The 21,161-nt window shown below is 39.6% G+C and overlaps 1 protein-coding gene across 1 annotated transcript in view; it reads right to left on the bottom strand.

Annotated features, from left to right (window-relative positions):
* ZCCHC9 (zinc finger, CCHC domain containing 9) overlaps positions 1-9,033 on the bottom strand; it is a 14,300-nt gene extending 5,267 nt beyond the window's left edge. Inside the window, exons 1-3 of the mRNA XM_006889860.1 lie at positions 8,645-9,033; positions 2,384-2,534; positions 1,571-1,663 (exon numbers count right to left, since the gene is read on the bottom strand). Coding sequence (XP_006889922.1) covers positions 1,571-1,663; positions 2,384-2,534; positions 8,645-9,028 — 628 coding nt within the window. The 5' untranslated portion in view covers positions 9,029-9,033. The remainder of the gene's footprint in view (positions 1-1,570; positions 1,664-2,383; positions 2,535-8,644) is intronic.
* Positions 9,034-21,161: the final 12,128 nt, after the last annotated feature.

Below are 21,161 nucleotides of genomic sequence, written 5' to 3'. Positions count from 1 at the left end.
TAGGGATGGGTGTGTCAGAGGCGGTGCGGTTGGCGCAGGATAGAGCAGAGTTTAGAGCTGTTGTGCATAGGGTCGCTATGAGTCGGAAACGACTCGATGGCACAAAACAACAACAACAACAACATGATGTACATCTAAACTCACTATTACTTTTTTGGCCTCAATTATCTAATGTGCTAGGAAACCCACAGCTGTTCCATTCTCAGCAAATATCCCTAGACTCCCTTTACAGAACCCTGTATCTACATTTTAAAATAATTCCAAGAAATTCATGGTCAGTAATATGTTGTCACCTAGAGCCATTTGGACAAAGAAAAATCCCTACAGAGGTCAACCAAGACCTAAGCAATCAAATACACCCCAAATACAACCACTTTTATTTGTAATCTTCACCAATTCTTCTATCACCTGGGAGTATTCTGTCAAAAGTTTTAAAAAAAGTATTTAAAAAAGAATAAACCTGTTTTGTAAAACACTATTTCAATGCAATAACAAACTCTTTGTTATCACTGTGAAGAGACTTGGAGGTTTTAGAGGGGATTTTCCCACTACAAGTGTTAAGTCACTTAGTGAGAAAAATATTTCTATGGAATATAAATCTAGCTGAACTCTCATTTTTCGGTGCTCTAGTCTTCTTGATGTAATTAACAACAACAAAAAATTCATGATTTTGGCTCACAATACAAATCTTTGGTCATTCACATCTGAAAGGCTCCTATAGGCCCAGGCCTCTTTACTAGTTTATAATTCAGAGTACTTCAGACACTGAAATACTGTATTTTGACCTTACAAAAATTCTTTAAAAAAATAGCACAATGCATCAATTCAAGAGATTGTAAATATATCATTAACTTATATATACCATTCAAAGGAAACACACCCTGCCAATTATGTGACACCAATTAATGGTAAGATATACCCTGATTTCAGAGACATAAAATGGAAAAAACCCAAACATTTCAGAATAAATGAAATGTTTATCACTGTCATCTTCTAAGTGAGGAAAACGAGGCTGGGAAAAGGAGTATGGCCGAAGCCCTACAGCTTGTCGAGGGCTGGGCTAGTATTAGAGTCCAAGTTTAACCTACTTAAAAAATGATGTCTGATTATTGAGCTTCCGCAGGGAGGCCAGAACATAAGATGAGAAAGGTCTAGAACCTCATGATACCCCAGGCACAGGCTCTTAGACCAGTGTGTGAATTCCCATTAACCATAAAAATTTTCTTAAAGCTTTAAACACTAGAGACTTTATTTCAGGATCTTAAGATAATAGCTAACAGGCCACAAAATTATAACTAATATGGTATGCTAAACTGAGTCAATTTACATTATTTTAAAAATCTTATATTAGCTTAAGAACTAATCCCTCTGCTGCTTTTACATTTCAAATTAGGAATTTATAAGTGATCTAATCACATTACATAAGAAAACCAGTATGTAACTAACATGTGATAAAAATAGTAAAACTTCCAAGGTTTTGCTATTTATTCTAGAATTCTGACAGTAAATTAAATCACAACTCTGTGTGATGACTCAGTACATCTTTCTATGTGAGGGTAACAGCACTCACCATCAGCATAGACTCCTTTGGGATTATCAGGACAAGATCTGGACAGGTGCCCCATTTCCCCGCACACAAAACATTTGGCAAAAGGAAATTCCCCTGTTAAGAATCAACAGTTCCTGGTAAGTTTACAATAGTATTTTAAAATGTCACTTAGAAAATGTATTTTTTTTTATCCCCCAAAGTATTTATTAAAACCTGTCAAGTACAGAAAAAGAAAAGTAGCACTATAGTCACTCAAAGCGCCAGAATTAAGTCATACATAAGGATTTCTAATTTTATACATGTAAAACTTATAGTACCATCTACAATTTGTTAAGTATAAGAGAAAAGGCATAATCATTTTATACCCATTTTAAATACTGTTTCCAAGTCAAGCACAGCTATAAGTGATCATAAGAACTGAAGAAAATTTGTTTACAAAATTTATTACCTGGTCAGTGGTGCTAAGAACCAAGAAATAATGAATTGAGATCTCACTAATAGAGACACAAGTCAGTTCATACAATGGAATGACCAAAGTAACTCCTCACTGTTAGGCTAAAAAGATATCCTTTTGTATGTTTTTCAATTACATAAGGACATACATTCAACCAAAGGGGTCTGAGCAAATAGCACTCTATTATTTATAGACTCACAGAGTGCTTTTCCCTGTCTCGCTTACATGGCTCTTCTATTGCCTTTGTTGATTAGAAAATGTATTTTTTAAAAAAATATTTTTAAAAATTAATCTAATACAATTTCAAAATGTTAAGTGACATACTCCTAACATAGACACTTTCCCCACCAACCAACCAAACCACCAACAGAAAAACATACCAAGAGCTACGTCCACTTTGGCCCTGCACTTGGTTATTTCATGCTCTGTGGATCCACACCGATAACATATTCCAGTGCCCATATCCTGGTTCTCAAGGGCAGCCGGGCAATCTGCTATCCCATGTCCAGGTTTTCTACAATGGAAACATACCTGAGAAAACAAAAGGTGAACATCCACACTGTAATACCACCTGGGCTCGCCAGTTCTTATTCTCAAAAGCATCTCTAAACTTTCTTCATCTTAAAGTTATAAGCTAGGTCTTTTTAAAAAATTCTCAACATTTTTATGTAAAGGAAAAAGCACTTCACGTATTTCTGAACAGAAAGAAGTGTTCTTTTTCCATTAGAAACTCTCAATGTTCTAGAAAACTTTCAGTGCACAAACCCATCAAACTCAGAAACAAGAAATAAACGGCATCACAGGAGGAAACTGCTTAAATGAATTAAGCAAATATGGACTAGTTCATTAGTAGTAATGGAAAGGATAACAATGGCTGTAAAATTTTCACTCAAAATTGTATTTTCCGTTTCAAAGTAAAATATTTAAATAAGTTTTATTAAATGAGTCCACGTAAATGATTATAATCGTGTGATATTTTCATATAAAAAATTATATCCTTCATTTTTTATATAACATAGTCTCTAATACTCACAAATATTAAGATTTTTAATTATATCCACATTCCCTTCTAAAGAATTTTTAAATGCCATCAGCAGGGACCAGAATGTTTCCAAATTTTAAAAAAAAACACCCTTCAAAGCCCCCCCAAAAAGAAAAATCTGGCTCCAACATTCAGCTACTTTTCAGACTACAAAGAAATTTAGATTCTCTCTTCTTAACAACACTAAATGAGAAAAGCAGTCATTATCAATGATGACAGGTATTTTAAACAATTTTATTACCTACTTCTTTGATACCAATAGCTAACTACTTCATTGTTTTTCAAAATATGCATATACAAAAATAAACAAATTGATTTCACACGCAAGCAAGATTCTACTGAAGATTATCCAAAAACGACTGGAACAGCACATCAGCAGAGAACTGCCAGAAGTCCAGGCTGGTTTTAGAAGGAGTCGTGGTACTAGGGATATTGTAGCTAATGTTAGATGGATCTTAGCTGAAAGTAGGGAATACCAGAAGAATGTCTATCTGTGTTTCATTGATTATGCAAAGGCGTTTGACTGTGTGGACCATAACAAACTGTGGCTGACTCTGAGAAGAATGGGAATCCCAGAACACTTGATCGTTCCAATGCGAAACCTAGACTTGGACCAAGAGGCAGTCATCAGACCAGAGCAGGGTAACACTGCATGGTTCAGAATAGGGAAGGGTGTGTCCTATCTCCATACCTTTTCAACCTGTATGCAGAACAGATTATCCGAGAGGCTGGGCTCTATGAGGAGAAGTGTGGCGTCGGGATTGGTGGAAAATCTATTAACAATCTGCATTATGCAGATGACACAACCCTGTTTGCTGAAACTGAGGAAGACCTCATACACTTGCTGCAAAGGATCAAGGACTGCAGCCTTCAGTATGGGCTGAGGCTCAATGTCAAAAAGACAAAGATTCTCACCACTGGACCAATTGGCAGCATCAGGATGGATGGTGAAGAGATTGAGATTGTTCATAGCTTCAGTTTGCTCGTCTCCACGGTCAACACTCTTGGCACCAGCAGCCAGGAAATAGAAAAAGTGTTGCGATGGGAAAGTCTGCTGTTAGGGACCTCTCTAAAGTACTCAGGAGCAACGGTGTCTCTCTGGAGACTAAGGTGCGCCTGATACAGGCCATGGTCTTTGCAATCACTTGTTATGCATCAGAGAGTAGAACAATAACTAGGGAGGATAGAAGGGGAACTGATGCCTTTGAGCTGTGGTGCTGGAGAAGAGTATTGAATGTACCATGGGCTGCCAAGAAAACAAACAGATTTATCCTGGAGAGGGTTAAACCAGGCTACTCTTTGGAGGCAAGGATTCTGGGGCTTCGTGCGACATACTTTGGACATGTTGTAAGGAGAGACAGGTCCTTGGAGAGGGACATCATGCTTGGTAGGGTGGAGGGACAGTGCAGGAGGGGAAGACCCTCTATGAGATGGACTGATTCAGTGACTGGGGTAATGAGGATAGGTGTGTCAGAGGCAGTACGATTGGCACAGGATAGAGTAGGGTTTAGGGTTGTTGTACATAGGGTCGCTATGAGTCACAAACAACTCGATGGCACATAACAACAACAACTGGTGGCCTAGTGGCAAGAAGTTGTACTTCAATCCCAGAGGATGCTCTACTGGACAAGGAAGGGCAAGCTCCTCCTTTATCAGTCAGATCTGATTTGATGGTACACACAGACACAAAAATAATAAAATTTAAAAAAGAAAACCAAAACCAAATTAAAGATGCATTAAAATACATAATCTTTTACAATTATTATTCTAGTTTCGTATCATATTTGAAGAGAATATTCCCCTTTATATATCAATTTTTTAATGATTTTTACATTTAAAATTGAGTTGACTCAAACAACAATATAAAGAAGTTAATCTACAACTATAGACAAGGCTACATTAGCAAACTAGATCAACATAAGAATTCTTGATCAAGGCATCCTCTACTGTTACAATTCATACTCTTCACCTTTACAATCTAACCATCACCCACTACAATTTTCCTTAATGATGTTCAAATGTACTGTTGGTGGTACTATGGAGAGCTGCCTGATAAATTTTCACAGCCAAATCCATCTATATGTATTTAAAAATTGGTGCTAGTATGAGATTTTTAAAATATTAGGGAAAAAATGAGTTGGAAGGAGGTCACAGCAAATCACAAAATATAAAACACTTATTCCGTTTAAAAAAAAATCCTCCCTTCCTTTAAATACAAGTATAAAGTTTTGTTAAAAGATCACAATATTAAACTTTATTTTTTATTTTTTAATATTAAACTTTTAAAAACAGTAAACTACTAAGTATTATGTTAAATATCAAGAAAATTATCTAATTATCTTTCAATTTTAACTTATTTGTTCAAAATATTGATAATTAATTTCAAATCCAAATAGAACTGTATCAATCCTGATCCAAACAGAAATAATTATCTTTCAAATTCAGCCATACTGACTTATCAGCCACATTTATAGAAGCTATAAAATTTTCATTTTGTTTTTGTCCACTAAACTACACGAAGCCTTTCTTTTTCAACATGATTGAGCCTGTAAAATTTTAAGCTTTCATAAGGACAGTGTTTTACATGTGGTCATTTTAACAAACAATAGAAGTATAATAACGGACAAGTCTTGTTTCTCATATAGTATTTTGCATAAAGGCGGCAGAAGTTCGCTTAGAGAAGGGAAAGACGCATCCGTTTCCTGAGTACACCCAAGTATCAAACCCTCACCTCAGTTCAGCACTATAGAAACAAAGGTGTTACAGAAAGTATTTTTCGCTATGGGCATCAGGAAAGGGAGCAGTAACTACAGAAGTCTAGTGTTTTAATTCTGCTATTACTCTGCTCTGCTCCTAATAGGATTCTTACCAGACAGCCTCTCACCATGGCAGTTTTTCAAGGATAAAGACAGAAGAGGACACATTTAGTCAGCTAGACTTCATCTTCTTTTCCCCCTCTCCTTGTTGTGTACCATCGAATCTGATCTGACTGGCACAAGAGGAGATGCCTCTTCCTCTCCAGGGGATCATCTGATGGATTTGAGCCCCACGCCTTCGAGATTGCAGTGCAGCTTCTTGCCACTAGGCCACCAGAGCTCCCTAAACATCATCTTTTTTATTATATTTACAACTTGATGCTATATTTTCAAATGGCTGTTTGAAAAATGATTACTGGAGAACATAAATTTTGTGGGATCAGTGCAGTATCACTAAGGAAAAGAATACAGAGAGGTGCATAAGAGTCACAAAGAAAGAAACTATTACGGGTATACGCTTGCATTATCAGTAATAACAGATATTAATCTACAAATGGGCACACAAGCAAGAACACGAATGACATGACACTCATAATCATATCGATCTCTCATTTCTGCATATGTATCTGTAGTTGTTGTTGTTAGGTGCCATCGAGTTGACTATGACTCAGTGGCTCCATGCAGAATAGAAGGAAACTATGTCCAATCTACATCCTCCTATAATGGGAAATGACTGGGCTCTTAAAACCTGAGAGAATCTATGTAAAGACTACTGGTCTCACCTCATCTGAAGTAAAAAACAGTGAAGAAAATCGAAGACTGTTAGTCCAAATGGGCCTTGCGAACGTCAATCTCCACTACCCTGAGATGAGAATAACTAGATGGTGCCAGCTACCACCCCTGACTGCTCTGAAAGGAAACACAAAAGGAAGACTACCTTAAACTGGGAGAAAAACATGTAATAAAACTCAAAATCATGAAAAAAAGACCAGACATACTTGTCAGATAGAGGCTATAGGGATTCTAAGACTCTAGCCCCTAGTCATCCTTCAATCCTAACACTGAACCCACTGCAATGACTCAAGTTTCAGCTAAACAATGATCCTGCAGAGTGATCAAGAGCAACAGGGAGGAATGCTCTTCTCAGAAAAATGACCATGCAAGAGCAAAAGGGCAGCAGGTGTCTATGAAGGCAGGAAGGAGTAGGAAGAAGGACACATGGGACAGGAAGAGGCTGTCAGAATGTGGGGACTGTAATCAGTATCATGAATCATACATACATTATACATCTAGTTATAGGCATATACATTATGTTTATATATTATGTAATTTATATATGTATATACATTATACATTTGGAAGCAAGAGTGGCATCCACTTCCGTAAACAGCTTGCCTCCGGAAACCCTATGAACCTGGAGAAAGGATGAAAGTCACGCAAGTGTCTAGGACTTTCGTTCACAGGGTCGCTATGAGTCAACTACAACTCAATGGCAGTTAACAACATAGAGAGACCAGTGGCCTAATGGACCGAAAGCGATGCTATCAAGCCAAAAGTAGGTGACTCTAATCTGCAGCCCTATGGCCTGTCTTTAATTGTTTTTGGTGAAACATTCTTCTACGTTGTATAGTCCTGGTGTGTCCACTTGCCATGCAGAGGTAACTTGTGGTCACTGTGAAGCTCAACACTGTGACACTGATGTGTCAAATGTGATAATGGTTACCCATGGTGGACAGTGTTTGGTGGCGCTCCCCTGTAAAAACAAGCTTGGAAGCAGGGGTGGCATCCACTTCTGTAATAGCTTGCCTCCGGAAACCCTATGAACCTGGAGAAAGGATGAAAGTCACGCCAATTGTCGAGGACTTTCGTTCATAGGGTTGCTATGAGTCGTCTATGACTCGACAGCACTTAACATAAACAACAACATACATTATACATACATACAGTATCATGTAATCATACATTTGAGTTGCTGAAAAGGAAATCAATTTGCTCTGTAAATTTCACTCAAATCACAGAAAAAGTTAAAAAAAAAAATTCCAAGCTCATAACTTTTGACATTAGATAAACTCTCAGTTTGAATTTCACCTCTGACAGAAGTGACTTTTAAGCAGTTACCTGCCTACTTTGCATTTCAGTGCTTTTCATCCCTAATATGGAAGAATGCTACCATCTTTGAAGTGAAAGAAAATAAAACAGAATCTGAGGTACATCGCAAGGCCTTTCTTCAGAGGCACCTCCAGGAGGCCTAAAACTCTAATGTTCAGTCAGTAGGCAAGCAAGTTAACAGTGGTACCACACAGGAGCACGGGAACATTTAAATTTTATGCATGAGTTGATTGTGACTATGCCACTTGTTGGGAGAGCTCTGGGAGTGCTAAGAAGCTGTGCTGCAACCACAAAGGCACATGGTTTGAATCTACCAGCTGCTCTGCAGGAGAAGGATGGACAATCTCCCCTTCTGGGATTAACTGCTGGAGGGTCAGCAATGAGTTTGTTCTGATTCAAAAGCATATAACAATGACCCCCAACAACTGCTCCACAGGGTTTCTTGGCCACTATCTTTATAAAAGTAGACAGCCAGGCCTTTCTTCCACAAAGCCAGTGCGTGGGTTCAAACAGCCAACAAATCAGTGAATAGTCCAGCACAGATTGTCTATTCTACCCAAAGACCTCGAGGACATAATAATGGAGATGATAGAAAAGGGGCAGCTGCTGTAATATAAAGATACTTTATAAACCTGATGCATATCAACAATCAGACCTTATTAAAATATATGTGTATGAATAATCATGTTTCTAGACCTATAAAGGAGATAGCACAACAGAAGTAATGATCTTACCATTGCATTTTTCTTTGCTGCCTGTCTTTTTAACCTTCTCCCTTCTCGTCGACTGTCTTTCTTCAAAGCAAGTGCAACTTCTTCCCTCATATCTTGGCTGTCTGCTGCTATCATTTCCCCACTGTGAGACATCTGTGAGTTCTGTCGTAAGTATTCCATGAATCCATTCACATCTTCATTTAAGTACTCTTTTTTCTTCTTGTTCTTTTTGTGCTTTGCTTGGAATTTGTCATTTTTAAGGGGAAGCCTACTGCTGTCAAGTTGTTTACCCTTTGGCTGGCTCTGACTTGTTCCCTCGGAAGATCCCTTCTTCATATCCTCCCATGATGACGCAGCAAAGGGTCTCTTATTATTTGTGGTAGTTACTCGTGCCCACCTGGTCATGGTTTCAACAGACGATGCCTGTAAATCTTTATGACAAACAAGAATGAGTGGTTAATCATCAAATATACAGGCCTATCACCTATGCTTGTATGCTTAAGTTTATATAGGAAGTTGCCTCTCTAGCAGTTAGAATCCACCAATGGCTCTGAGGGAGAAAGATGAACAGTATCTTCCCAGGCAAGCTTTGGAAACCAGATGGAGGGCCAGCTACAGAGTTAGTTATGACTGGATGGCAATGAGTGTATTATTTGTTCATTACCAATAAGTTAGAATCAACTCACAGCTAACTTTCCAGGGGGTGTTCATTGGCTATAAAGTACACAGGAGACTGCTCATCTTCATCCCATAGAGTACCTAGTGGATTCAAACTGTCTGCCTTTGTATTGACAATGCAACTTGTTACCTCTTGGCTACTGGAGCTCCATGTTTATATATACTTGCTGAAAGTGAGGAGGACCTGAAGCACTTGCTGCAGAAGGTCAAGGACTGCAGCCTTCAATATAGATTGAAGCTCAACATCAAGAAAACAAAGATTCTCCCCACTGGGCCAACTGGCAGCACATGACAGATGGTGAAGAGATTGAGATTGTTAACAGCTTTAGTTTGCTTGACTCCACAATCAACCCTCTTGGTACCAGCAAACAGAAAATCAAAAGACGAATTGCATTGGGAAAGTCTACTGTCAGAGACCTCTCCAAAGTACTGAAGAGCAACAACAGCAGTCTGAAGACTAAGGTGTGCCTGATACAGAACATGGTCTTTGCAATTACTTGCTATGCAGTAGAAAGCCTGAAAATGAGTAGGGATGACAGAAGGATAATTGATGCCTTTTAGCTGTGGTGCTAGAGAAAAGTACTGAATATACCATGGACTGCTAGGAGAACAAACAAGTTCATTCCAGAGAGAGTGAAGCCAGACTGCTGCCTGCAGGCAAAGATTCTGAAGCTTTGTCTGACATACTATGGACATGTTGCAAGGTGGAATCAGTTCTTGGAGAGGGACTTCATGCTTGGGAGGGTGGAGGAACAGCGCAGGAGAGGAAGATCCTCAATGAGATAGATTAATTCAGTGATGGGGGTAGGTGTATTGGAGACGATAAGACTGGCACAGGATAGAGCAGGATTTAGAGCTGTTGTACACAAGGTCCCTATGAGTCGCAGGCAACTTGACAGCACATAGCAAGAACAACAACAATTTATACTCATTGCATCCCATGTGTTATAAAGTATAACTATTTCATAAGGTGAAAAGGATGAGGTTGTAAAAAAATTAATATTACTGGTATATAAAACACCTATGGGAACAGCAGTAAGAAAATCAGTGGACTGCAGTGGGCAAATCTGTTGCTAAGAACCTCTTTAAAATGCTAAAGATTAAGGATGTCACTTAAAAGACTAAGGTACACCTGATCAAGCCATGGTATTTTTAAGTGCTTCCTATGCATCTGAAAGTTGGACAATGACTAAAGTAGACCAAAAAATTGATGTCTTTGAATTGTACTGGCAAACAGTACTGAACATACCGTGGACTGCCAAACAGACAAATCTGTCTTGGGAAAAGTGCAGAGTGCTCCTCAGAGGCAAGGACAGGGAGACTTCATCCCACTTATTAAGGCTACGTTACCTGGAAGGGCCAGTCCCTGGAGGACATCATGCTTGCAAAAGTAAAGGGTTGGTAAGGTACAGGAAGGCCCTTAATGAAATGAACTGATGCAGTGACTACAACATTGAACTTGAGCACAGCAGAGACTGTGAGGATGGCAAAGGATTAGGAAGGGTTTTGTTCTATTGTAAGTCAGGTCACTGAGTCACATCAAACTCAATGGAGCCTAATAACAAGAAGAGCACTCCAGTTTTCTTAACTGTAATATTTATGGAACTAATCACCAAGGCTTTCTTCCACACTGCTGCTGGATAGGTTCAAACAGCCAACTTTAAATTAATAGTTGAGGAAAACATCCGCACTACCCAGAGACTGATGTATAAAATATTCACACACATATTAGATAACATGCTACACAGAAATCTGATAATGTAAATCTAGTCTATAGCTGAGAAGGTGCCGCATCAAGGAGGGGGAAAAAAACCCTTACCAAAACCCTCATCCATACATAAACACAAAACCAAAACAAAGCCCACTGCCTTCCAGTCGATGAAGACTCAGACCACAAAGACTGAGTCAAACAGCCCCATAACGTTCCCAAGATTGTAAATCTTTCCTCAACGAAGCCGTTTCTGAGATCCAACAAATAGGCACTTTCTTCCATAAATTGTTGTTGTTGTTTAATGCCGTCGAGTCACAGACGACTCATAGCGACCCTATGAACGAACAGCCTGAGCACTGTTCGTACATAGCGATTCCGGGAGGCAAGCCATTTTGGAAGTGGATGCCGCTCCTGCTTCCAGGTCTTCCATAAATATGTGTTTAAAATTGTTAATTATTTTAAGAAACCAAATTCTTAACCAAAATTTAAGCCACATTATAATCTTCTGCAGTTTCCTAGATGGCCTGTTTTCCTATCTCTTTGACTGACATCTCAGCCTAAACAATTTCTTTGGCAGATTTTCAAAGAAAATTAAGAGTTTAAGATCATGTGATAACCGGAGTAGGCGCTGAACACTGTGACTGTCATAGGAGGGCTGGTGGTATTCAAGAGGAGGTGCATTTTCCTTTCCTTAAATATGTGGAGAGCTGAGTATCAAAAGGGGGGACGGGGTTCCGGGTCCGCCAGGCCCTCCGCGCCCCACTTATGAGACTGTCTGCTCCAATGCCAGCAGCCCAACCAATCCAACAACAGCTTTTTTGACTGATCTGTTTACCCTTCTCAACTGGCTTCTCTGGGCGGATGGCGAATTTCAGCACCCTCTACCACCACCCCACTCACACCACTGGGGGCCCCGGGAAACTCCATAGCCACTTTCTCGGCCCTCCCTGCTTCCCACAGCCAGCGCAGAAAGGCCTCGGAGAACGGATCAGGTGACCCCGCGCCTTATGTTCCCGGCGCCCACCCAGCCACACCGCATGCTTCTTACCATGCAGGAATCCTCCAGAGCAGCAGAGTCTCTGGGCCAGAGAAGCCCGCCCCGCCCACCATGACGTCACTCCGTTCCGGAAATACAGCCACGAGAACGAGAACACGCTGTTTCCGGGCAGGGGTACAAAGCCGATTTAGTCGGAAGCTTGTTCCTGAGTGTTCAAATTTGTTCAGAGGTGTGTGACTCTCGCTGAGTACAAGTTTGTGAATTGTCTGGTGTTTGAAGGCTGCTAAATTGGACTTTGGTTTCTCAAAGACCTTCCTCAATCTATATTCTCTGGGGACTTAGTTGGCAAGGTTGTTATCAGGTGCTATCGAGTTAAGCAGGACTCATGTTGTTATGTGCCATCGAGTCACTTGCAACTCATAGCGACCCTATGTACAACAGCCCTAAACTCTGCTCTGTCCTGTGCCAATCGCACTGTCTCTGACACACCCATCGGATTACCCCAGTCACTGAATCAATCCACCTCATAGAGGGTCTTCCCCTCCTGCGCTGTTCCTCCACCCTCCCAAGCATGATGTCCCTCTCCAAGGACCTGTCCCTCCTCACAACATGTCCAAAGTATGTCAGACGAAGCTTCATAATCCTTGCCTCCAAGGAGCCACCCGGTTTAACCCTTTCCAGGATGAATGTTTGTTTTCCTAGCAGTCCATGGTACTCTTAGTACTCTTCTCCAGCACCACAGCTCAAAGGCATTCAGTAGTTGGAAAACATGGACTCGGTAACAGAAATGGAGCTGGAGAGAGAATGATTGAATTTTGCACAATCGGTGACTTATTCATAGCAAATACTTTTTTTAAGAGACATAAACGCAAGTTACATACATGGATTTCACCTGATGGTATGCATAGAAATCAGATTACATCTGTGGAAAGAACCGTTGGAGAAGCTCAATATCAGCTGTGAAAACGAGTCCAGGAGCTGATTGTAGAAGCTGATGAAAATTAAACCAAATCCACGCGAACCAAAATATGACTTTGAGTCTATCCCCCCTGAATTTCAGAACGATCTCAGGAACAGGTTTGAGGCCTGTTAGTGTTCAACACTAATGAGCGAAGACCAGAAGAGTGTGGGAGGATATCAAGGAAGGGTGCAAACGGTTATTGCAAAGACAGTAGAGAAAGAGAAGACCAAAATGGATGTCAGAAGAGACTCTGAAAATTGCACTGGAGTGCTGAGAAGCCAAAGTACAAGGAAGGATTCAAGATACTAAAGAATTGAATAGAAGATTTCAAAAGGCAGTGTGAGATGACAAAGCAAAATATTACAATGAAATGTGCAAGGAGTTGGAGTCAGAAAATCAAAAGGGCCAAACTCGCTCAGCAGGACTCATAGTGACCCTAAAAACAGATCTGAACTCTTCTATCTTGAGCCATCTTCATTCTCTTCTGACACACACAAGCCCATTGCAGAAGTCACTGTCAACTCACCTGGTTAATGGTCTTCTTACAACATACTTGTTCTTTTGGCAGTCCATAAATCATTCATCACTCTTCTCCAACACCATAATTGAAAACATCTGTTCTTCTGTCATTCTTATCCCTAGTTCAACTCTCAGCAGCACAGTAAGTGACTGAAACCAAACTGACTTCACTGCAATAATTTGGAGAGGTCCCTGACTGTAAACTTTCCCTATGTAATACATTTCCTGATCCCCTAACTGCTGTTCCCAAGTGCGTTGATTGTGGATTTAGGTACAATAAAATTGTTGAGTTTCAGTCTTTTTTCAGTCTATCACGATGTTGTGTCATCTGCATAAATCAGGCTGTTGATGAGTCTTCTTCCAATCCTGATACCATATTCTTCATAGAGTCCAGCTTCTCAAATAATTTGCTCAGCATATAGATTGAATAGGCAATGAGAAAGAATACAACCTTGACACACACCTTTCTTAATTTTAAGCCATGTGATGTTTACTTCCTCTGTTTGCACATCAACGTCTTGCTTTAGATCTAGGTTTTGCACAAGGAAAGTTAAGTGCCCTGGTATTCCCATTCTTCTCAATATTAGTTAAAATTTGTTATGATCCAGTTAGTCAAATGCCTTTGCATAGTCAATAAAGCAGATAGACATTCTTCTGGTATTCTTTACTTTGAGCCAGGATCCATCAGACATCATCAAAGATATCCCTGGTTCCATGTTGTCTTCTAAATAAAGCTTCAATGTCTAGAAGTTACCTGCCTATGGATTGCTCTAGCTGTTTTTGAAAGAACTTCAGCCCTGATAGTAATGATATTATTTAATAATTTCCACATTCTTTTGGATCCCCTTACTTAGGAATGGAAACAAGTATGGTTCTCTTCTTGTCAGACGACCAGGCAGCTGTCCTACCAAATTTCCTGAAATAGACTGGGGAGCACATCCACAACTGCATCTGTCATTTGAAACATGGAAATTTGTATCCTATCAATTTTGGAAGCCTTGTGTTTCACCAATGCCCACAGTGCAGCTGACCGGTATGGAGACTCATGTGTGAAGCAGTTGGAATCTGGAGGAAAGGTTCTCTTGTATTTTTTGAAAGTTGGGGGTAAACTGTTTGGTCATTTTTTTATTTCATTCACAATTTTGTGTGAGCTGATTGGTCGCCTGGATTTACTGAATTTACTAACAAGCAGCTGTGAGATGGATGCCTCTTACTCAAGTGAATCAGGACCTGGTAAGTTGACCTTTGTATTTAAAAGTTGTTTGGGCCCTTGGGCCTGGTGTTTTTGTGTTTGGGAAGAACATCCTTCTAAGTGGTACAACACAGGTCTGTTAGTTTACTGTACTGAGATAACTTGGGGTTGCTGTGATTCTCAACGCTGCACTACTGGTGTGTCAAAAGCCATAATGCTTACCCGTGTTTGGTAGAGCTCCCACATTAAGACAGGCTTGGAAACAGGATTGGCATCCACCTCCTTCCTAAACAACATGATTTTGGAAACTCTATGAACATTAAAGAAATGGTAATAGTATAGAAGCAAGGTTCAGACCTTTTTTTCATGGGGTCACTATGAGTCCTACTTTACTCAACAGTGCAGCTGAAACTTCTTAATTTATTACCTTTGGCTCTTGATCATATGGTGGTGGTGGTTGTTGTTGTTATGTGCCGTAAAGTCGCCTGCGACTCATAGTGACGCTATGTACAATAGCCCTAAACTCTTCCCTATCCTGTGCCAATCTCACCATCTCCGACACAATTACCCCCATTACCCCAGTCACTGAATCAATCCATCTCAACAAGGGTCTTCCTCTCCTGTGCTGTCCCTCCACCCTCCGGAGCATGACATCCCTCTCCAAGGGCTGGTCCCTCCTTGCAACATGTACAAAGTATGTCAGATGAAGCTTCAGAATCCTTGCAGCCTGGCTTCACCCTCTCCAGAACAAACTTATTTGTTTCCTTAGCAGTCCATGGTATATTCAAAACTCATATCCAACACCACAGCTCAAAGGCATCAATTCTCCTTCTATCATCCCTGGTCATTGTCCAGCTCTCTGATCCATAGCAAGTGATTGCAAAGAGCATGGCATGTATCAGACACACCTTAGTCTCCAGAGAGACACCATTGCTCTTCAGTTCTTTGGAGAGGTCTCTGACAAAAGACTTTCCCATCGCAATATGTCTTTTAATTTCCTGGCTGCTGGTGCCAAGAGTGTTGTCCGTGAAGCCAAGCAAACCAAAACGGTTAACAATGTCAATCTCATCATCATCCACTATGATGCTGCCAATCAGGCCAGTGGTGAGAATCTTTGTTCTCTTGATATTGAGCCTCAATCCATACAGCAAAAGCTTCAGGTCCTCCTCAGTTTCAGCAATCAGGGTTGTGCCATCTGCCTAACACAGATTGTTGATGATTCTTCCTCCAAACCTGATGCCACATTTCTCTGCATAGAGCCCAGCTTCCCAGATAATCTGTTCTGCATAAAGATTTCTGAAATATTTCAGAGTAAGTCAATTCTTTTTGGTACAATGCTTCCGTTCTCTCTACCTTCCTGAATCACTCAAGATTTTGTTCATAGCAGTGTTCAGTATTGCAACTCAACACTTGAATTTACTTTTCAGTTCTTTCAGTTTGAGAAATGTAGAGCGTGTTCTTTTAATTCTTCAGTTATAGCTCTACATATTCTAATGGTTTGCTTTGTCTTCTTGAGCTGCCCTTTTGAAATCTTCTGTTCAATTATTTTACTTCAGCATCCCTTCCCTTCCTTTTGGCTTCTCAAACTCTAGTGCAATTTTCAGGGTCTCTTCTGATATCCATTTTGGTTTATTCTTTATCTTTGTAGTGACCTTTGGCTATCTTCATAGATGATTTCCTTGATGTCATCCCCCAATTTATCTGGTCTTCAATTATTGTTCAGTGCTTCAAACCTATTTTTTGACAAGGTAAACAGAAGGGAAACTAATTGTCCTCTATTGTCACTGGGGTAGAAGGTTCCTGGAAATGCTACCTGCCCTTGAGAAAACCACATTTTGATGAAACTTTGAAAAATGGAAAGAAAGACTTGCTGGTGAAGTTGGTTGGAAGAAGCAAGATAGATGGAAGTGGATCTGTGTGAGAAAACTCAGAATAAGGGCCTTTGGACCCCTTTTGGGTGATGCTAGGTCTCGTGGGCCTCTTGCCTGATGCTGTTTGAGTATTTGCTTCAAATTTCAGATACTAGAACTAGAGAAGTTCTCATTTTTAGAAGGAAAATCCCTAGAATTCCATACAAAGTTCATTATCTTCTTCCTCCCCAAACCCACCTCCCAGGCTATCGCCATCAACTCGATCTAAAAATGAAAGGGGAAAAATAGTACCACAGATACCCCAGTTCACCAGAAGTATCATTTTCAGCCCCTCATTCCCATTTTACAAGTATTTATTACTTTTTAGTATCTCCGCATTCTTTGCCATGTCTTCCATTATTTGTCACCTAGTTTACTGCAATTGATCTTGGCTTCTCCTTTTGCCAACTCAGCATACCTAATTTTTATGCTATAGCTAAATTAATATTTTTTAAATTTTAATCAAATTGTCAAACCAGAAAATTGCTCTCTTATTTTAATCTTTCCAAAATTTCTCATTGCATTTAGGAAGAAATTCAAACTACTCAACATGATACCAGGGTTTTACGTTCTCTGTGTCAACTTGCCAATTCTCTTCTTTTAGTCCCATTCAAGATAGAAGATGATGAGATTGGCTCAGGATATGACAGGTTTCGGGGCTAGTGTTCAGAGGATCACTATGAGTCACAGGTGAATCAATGGCAAATAACAACAACAACAACAACAACAAAAAACAAGGCTTCCCTTAGATTCTCAAGTGCCATATGTATTTCACTACTCCTTGGGCATTTACATAAGAGTAATATTAATTTTCCTCCAATTTCTATTGATTTTTTAAATCTTTGAGCATTTTCTTCTCGAGTGAGCCTTCCAAAGTGGGCAGTAATGATTCATTAGTAGAATTTTTGTCTTTCCCGTGGGTGGCAGGGCTTCAGTTCCCAGCAAGTGCATTTCAAGTGTGATTACCATTCATCTGTCATGAGAGGCTTGTGAATTGCTATAATGCTGAACAGATTTCAGTGAAGTGTGGGATCACCATGAGTGGGAGACGATAATCTTTCCAACTCACTGCCTGCCCTTGTGTTGATTCCAATAAGTATCAACCCGATGAAATGGAGTCCAACTGCCCATAGGGTTTCCAAGGCTATAAATCTTTTTGAAACAAATCATATTGTCTTTCTCCCATAGCGCAGCTGGTGAGTTCAGTTAAGCCCAATATTTAAGTCACTGTGCCACCAGGACTCCTTAAGCTTTCAAAAGCCCTACCAAATTAAACTAAATCCTATGTTGTTTACAACAGTCAGTACTTTCTATAATATTGTCAAACAATATTATCAATTAATATCACATGCAAGCAAAATATTGCCAAAGATCATCTAAAAACAGCTAGAACAGTATATTGATGGAGAAGTTTTAGAAGTACAAACTGGGTTTAGAAGAGGCTGTGGAACCAGGGATATCATTGCTGATGTTAAATGACTCCTAGCTGAAAGTAGAGAATATCAGAAAAATGTCTATTTGTGCTTTCTTCACTATGCAAAGGCATTTTAATGTTTGGACCATAACAAATTCTAGCTAACATTAAGAAGCATGGAAATCCCAGAACACTGAATTATGCTCATATGAAACCTATATGTGGACCAAGAAGCTGTGATCTGAACAGAGTAAAGAAACACTACATGGTTTAAAATCAGGAATGGTGTGAGCCAGGGTTGTATCTTTTCTCCATACCTATTAATTTGTACAATGAGCAAATCATTCAAGAAGCTAGCTGTGCCATTCAGATGACACAACCTTACTTGCTGAAAGTGAGGAAGCCTTGAATTGCTTGCTGAAGATGATCAAAGACTATAATAGTCTTCGTTATGGATTGCATCTCAAGATCAAAAAGACCAAAAAAAAAAAAAATCCACACCACTGGACTGATAAGTAACATGATAGACCCAGAAAAGATTGGCTTGACAATTTCATTTTACTTGGATCCACAATCAATATCCTTGGTACCTGCATTCAAGAGATTAGGAGATGTATTAAACTGAACAGTCTGCTGATAAGGATCTCTCTAAAGTACTGAGAAGCAATGATGTTCACTTGAGGACTAAGGTGTACCTGATCCAGGTCATGTTTTTTTAAATCATTTGTTATGCCTTTGAGAGCTGGACAATAAATAAGGATGACAGATTAAGAACTGATGCCTTTGAGCTGTGTGATATTGGAAAAAATGTACTGAAATCCCATGAACTACCAAAGTAACAGGTATATCTTACAGAAAATGCAGCCAGAGGACCCTTTAGAGGCAAAGATAAAGCTTTGTCACACATACTTTGAGCATGTTACAAGGGCCTGCTGTTCCTTGGAAAGGGACATCATTTTGTGAAAGGTGGAAGGTCAGTGAAGGAGAGGAAGACCTTCAGTGAGATGGATTGACACAGTGACTAAATGAACTCCAGTGTGTCAGAGATAATATGTATGGCACAGGATAGGACAGAATTTAGATCTGTTGTTCACAGGGCTGCTATGAGTCATACTCAACTCTATGACACATAACAACTACTTCTTATGGCACTTTTCAAATTATAATTACATGAGGCATTATGAGTTCTATATTGTATTCTCATTATCTAATAATGTTACTTGGTACGTAATAGTTCAAGATACATATTTTTTAACTGATTGAAGAATAAATACTTTGCAGTGTATGTTTAAAGTCAATTAAAAAGTATTCCAAATATTTTGAAGAGGGCAGTGTAAAGTCAGTGTTACAGGGATATTGGAATTTGCTATGATAAATACCATGAGTTTCTTGGATTGTTGTTGTTGTTATGTGTGGTCGAATCGAGTATGACTTGTAGTGACCCTATTAACAGTGGATCTGAACCCCATCCTAACATTTTTCATTTTCACACTTCCTGACACACAAGAGCCCATTGCAGCAGTCACTGGGTCAATCCACCTGGTTGAAGGTCTTCCTCTCCTTTGTTGACTGTCCAACCTTCAAGTATCATGTCCTTCTCCAAGGAATAGCCCCTCCTAGAAACATACCTCAAGTATGTGAGGTAAAGCTTTATCATCTATGCCTCCAAAGAACACTCCAGCTGCACACTGTCCAAGATGTATTTGTTTGTTCTTTTGGCAGTCCATGGGGTGTTCAGTGCTCTTCTCCAACACCATAGCTTAAAGTCCTCAATTCCTCTATCATCTCTCTTCAGTTTCTAGTTCTCAGATGCATAGCAAGTGATCAAATGACCATGGCCTAAATCAGAAGCCTCTTAGTCTTCAAACTGACATCATTACTCTTATTTGGAGAGATTCCTAACTGCAGACTTTCCCAGTGCAATGTGTATCCTCATTTCCTGACTGTGGATCCAAGTAAGATGAAGCTGTTGACAATTTCAGTCTCTTCTTCATCCATCATGATGTTGCCTATCAGTCCAGTGGTAAGAATCTTTATTTTCTTGACATTGAGATGCAATCCTTGATATTCCACAAGTGTGTCAAGTCATTCTCACTTTCAGCAAGCGAGGTTACGTCATCTGCGTAACACAGACTATTGGTAAGTCTTCCTCTGATCCCGATCCAACATTCCTCTTTATAGAGTCCAACTTCTTACTCTGCATTTCTCAAGCTGAGAGAACTGAAAAACAAATGTAAACCTTGAGTTTCAACCTCTAAAGATGCTATCATCAACTGGATGATGCAGAAATAAGCAAAAGAAATGGAGAAATGGGAGGCATAGCACTCCCTGACCTGAAAACCTACAACATAGCAGTATTAACAAAAACAGCATGGGACTGGTGCAATTATAGGCTCATAGACCAATGGAACTGAATTGAGAACCCAGAAATTGACTCAACTATCTATAGTCAACTGATATTCATTTGACAAGGAAATAAAAGCAATCAGATGGGGAAATGACAACCTATTCAACAAATTGTGCTCACAAAATTGGACTTCCACCTGCAGAAAACTTAAACAGGTTCCACATCTCACACCATACACAAAAATCAACTCAAGGTGGATAAGAGACCTGGGAGTAAAGCCCAAAAGCTTAAAGTTCATAACAGACAAACTGGTATCAAGCTTAGAAGCACTAATCCAAGGTATAAAGAGACTGCCAAATACAGCCAGAATGCACAGTCTGAAAATGATAAAATTGATGTATGGGACCTTCTAAAGATTAAATCCATGTGTGCATCAGAACCTTTTCCCAACAGGTTGAAAAGAAAACCTACTGACTGGGAACAAACATTTGATAATACCATCTCAGACAAGAGTCTCATAAAAAAAAAGTTTACAGAATAATCCTGGGCCTCCACAAGAAAAAGACTGATAATCCAATTACAAAATGGGAAAGCATTTTCACAGAGGAAGATATTTGAATGGCAAACAGACTATTTGAATGTCAAACAGACAAATGAAGAAATGCTCAAAATCACTGGCAAGAAGAGATGCAAATCAAAACTGCAATGAAGTACCATCTCATTCCAATAATAGTGACAATGTTCAACAAGGCAGCAAATAATAAATGTTGGAGAGGATGTGGTGAGAATGGATCTCTCTCTTCTCTCTC

The sequence above is a fragment of the Elephantulus edwardii genome, unplaced genomic scaffold, assembly GCF_000299155.1.
Source record: "Elephantulus edwardii isolate Elephantulus edwardi_28Jun2011 unplaced genomic scaffold, EleEdw1.0 scaffold00082, whole genome shotgun sequence".
Classification (NCBI taxonomy): Eukaryota; Metazoa; Chordata; class Mammalia; order Macroscelidea; family Macroscelididae; genus Elephantulus; species Elephantulus edwardii.
The sequence above is the reverse complement of the archived record's forward strand: the minus strand, read 5'-3'. Positions and strand labels throughout refer to the sequence as shown.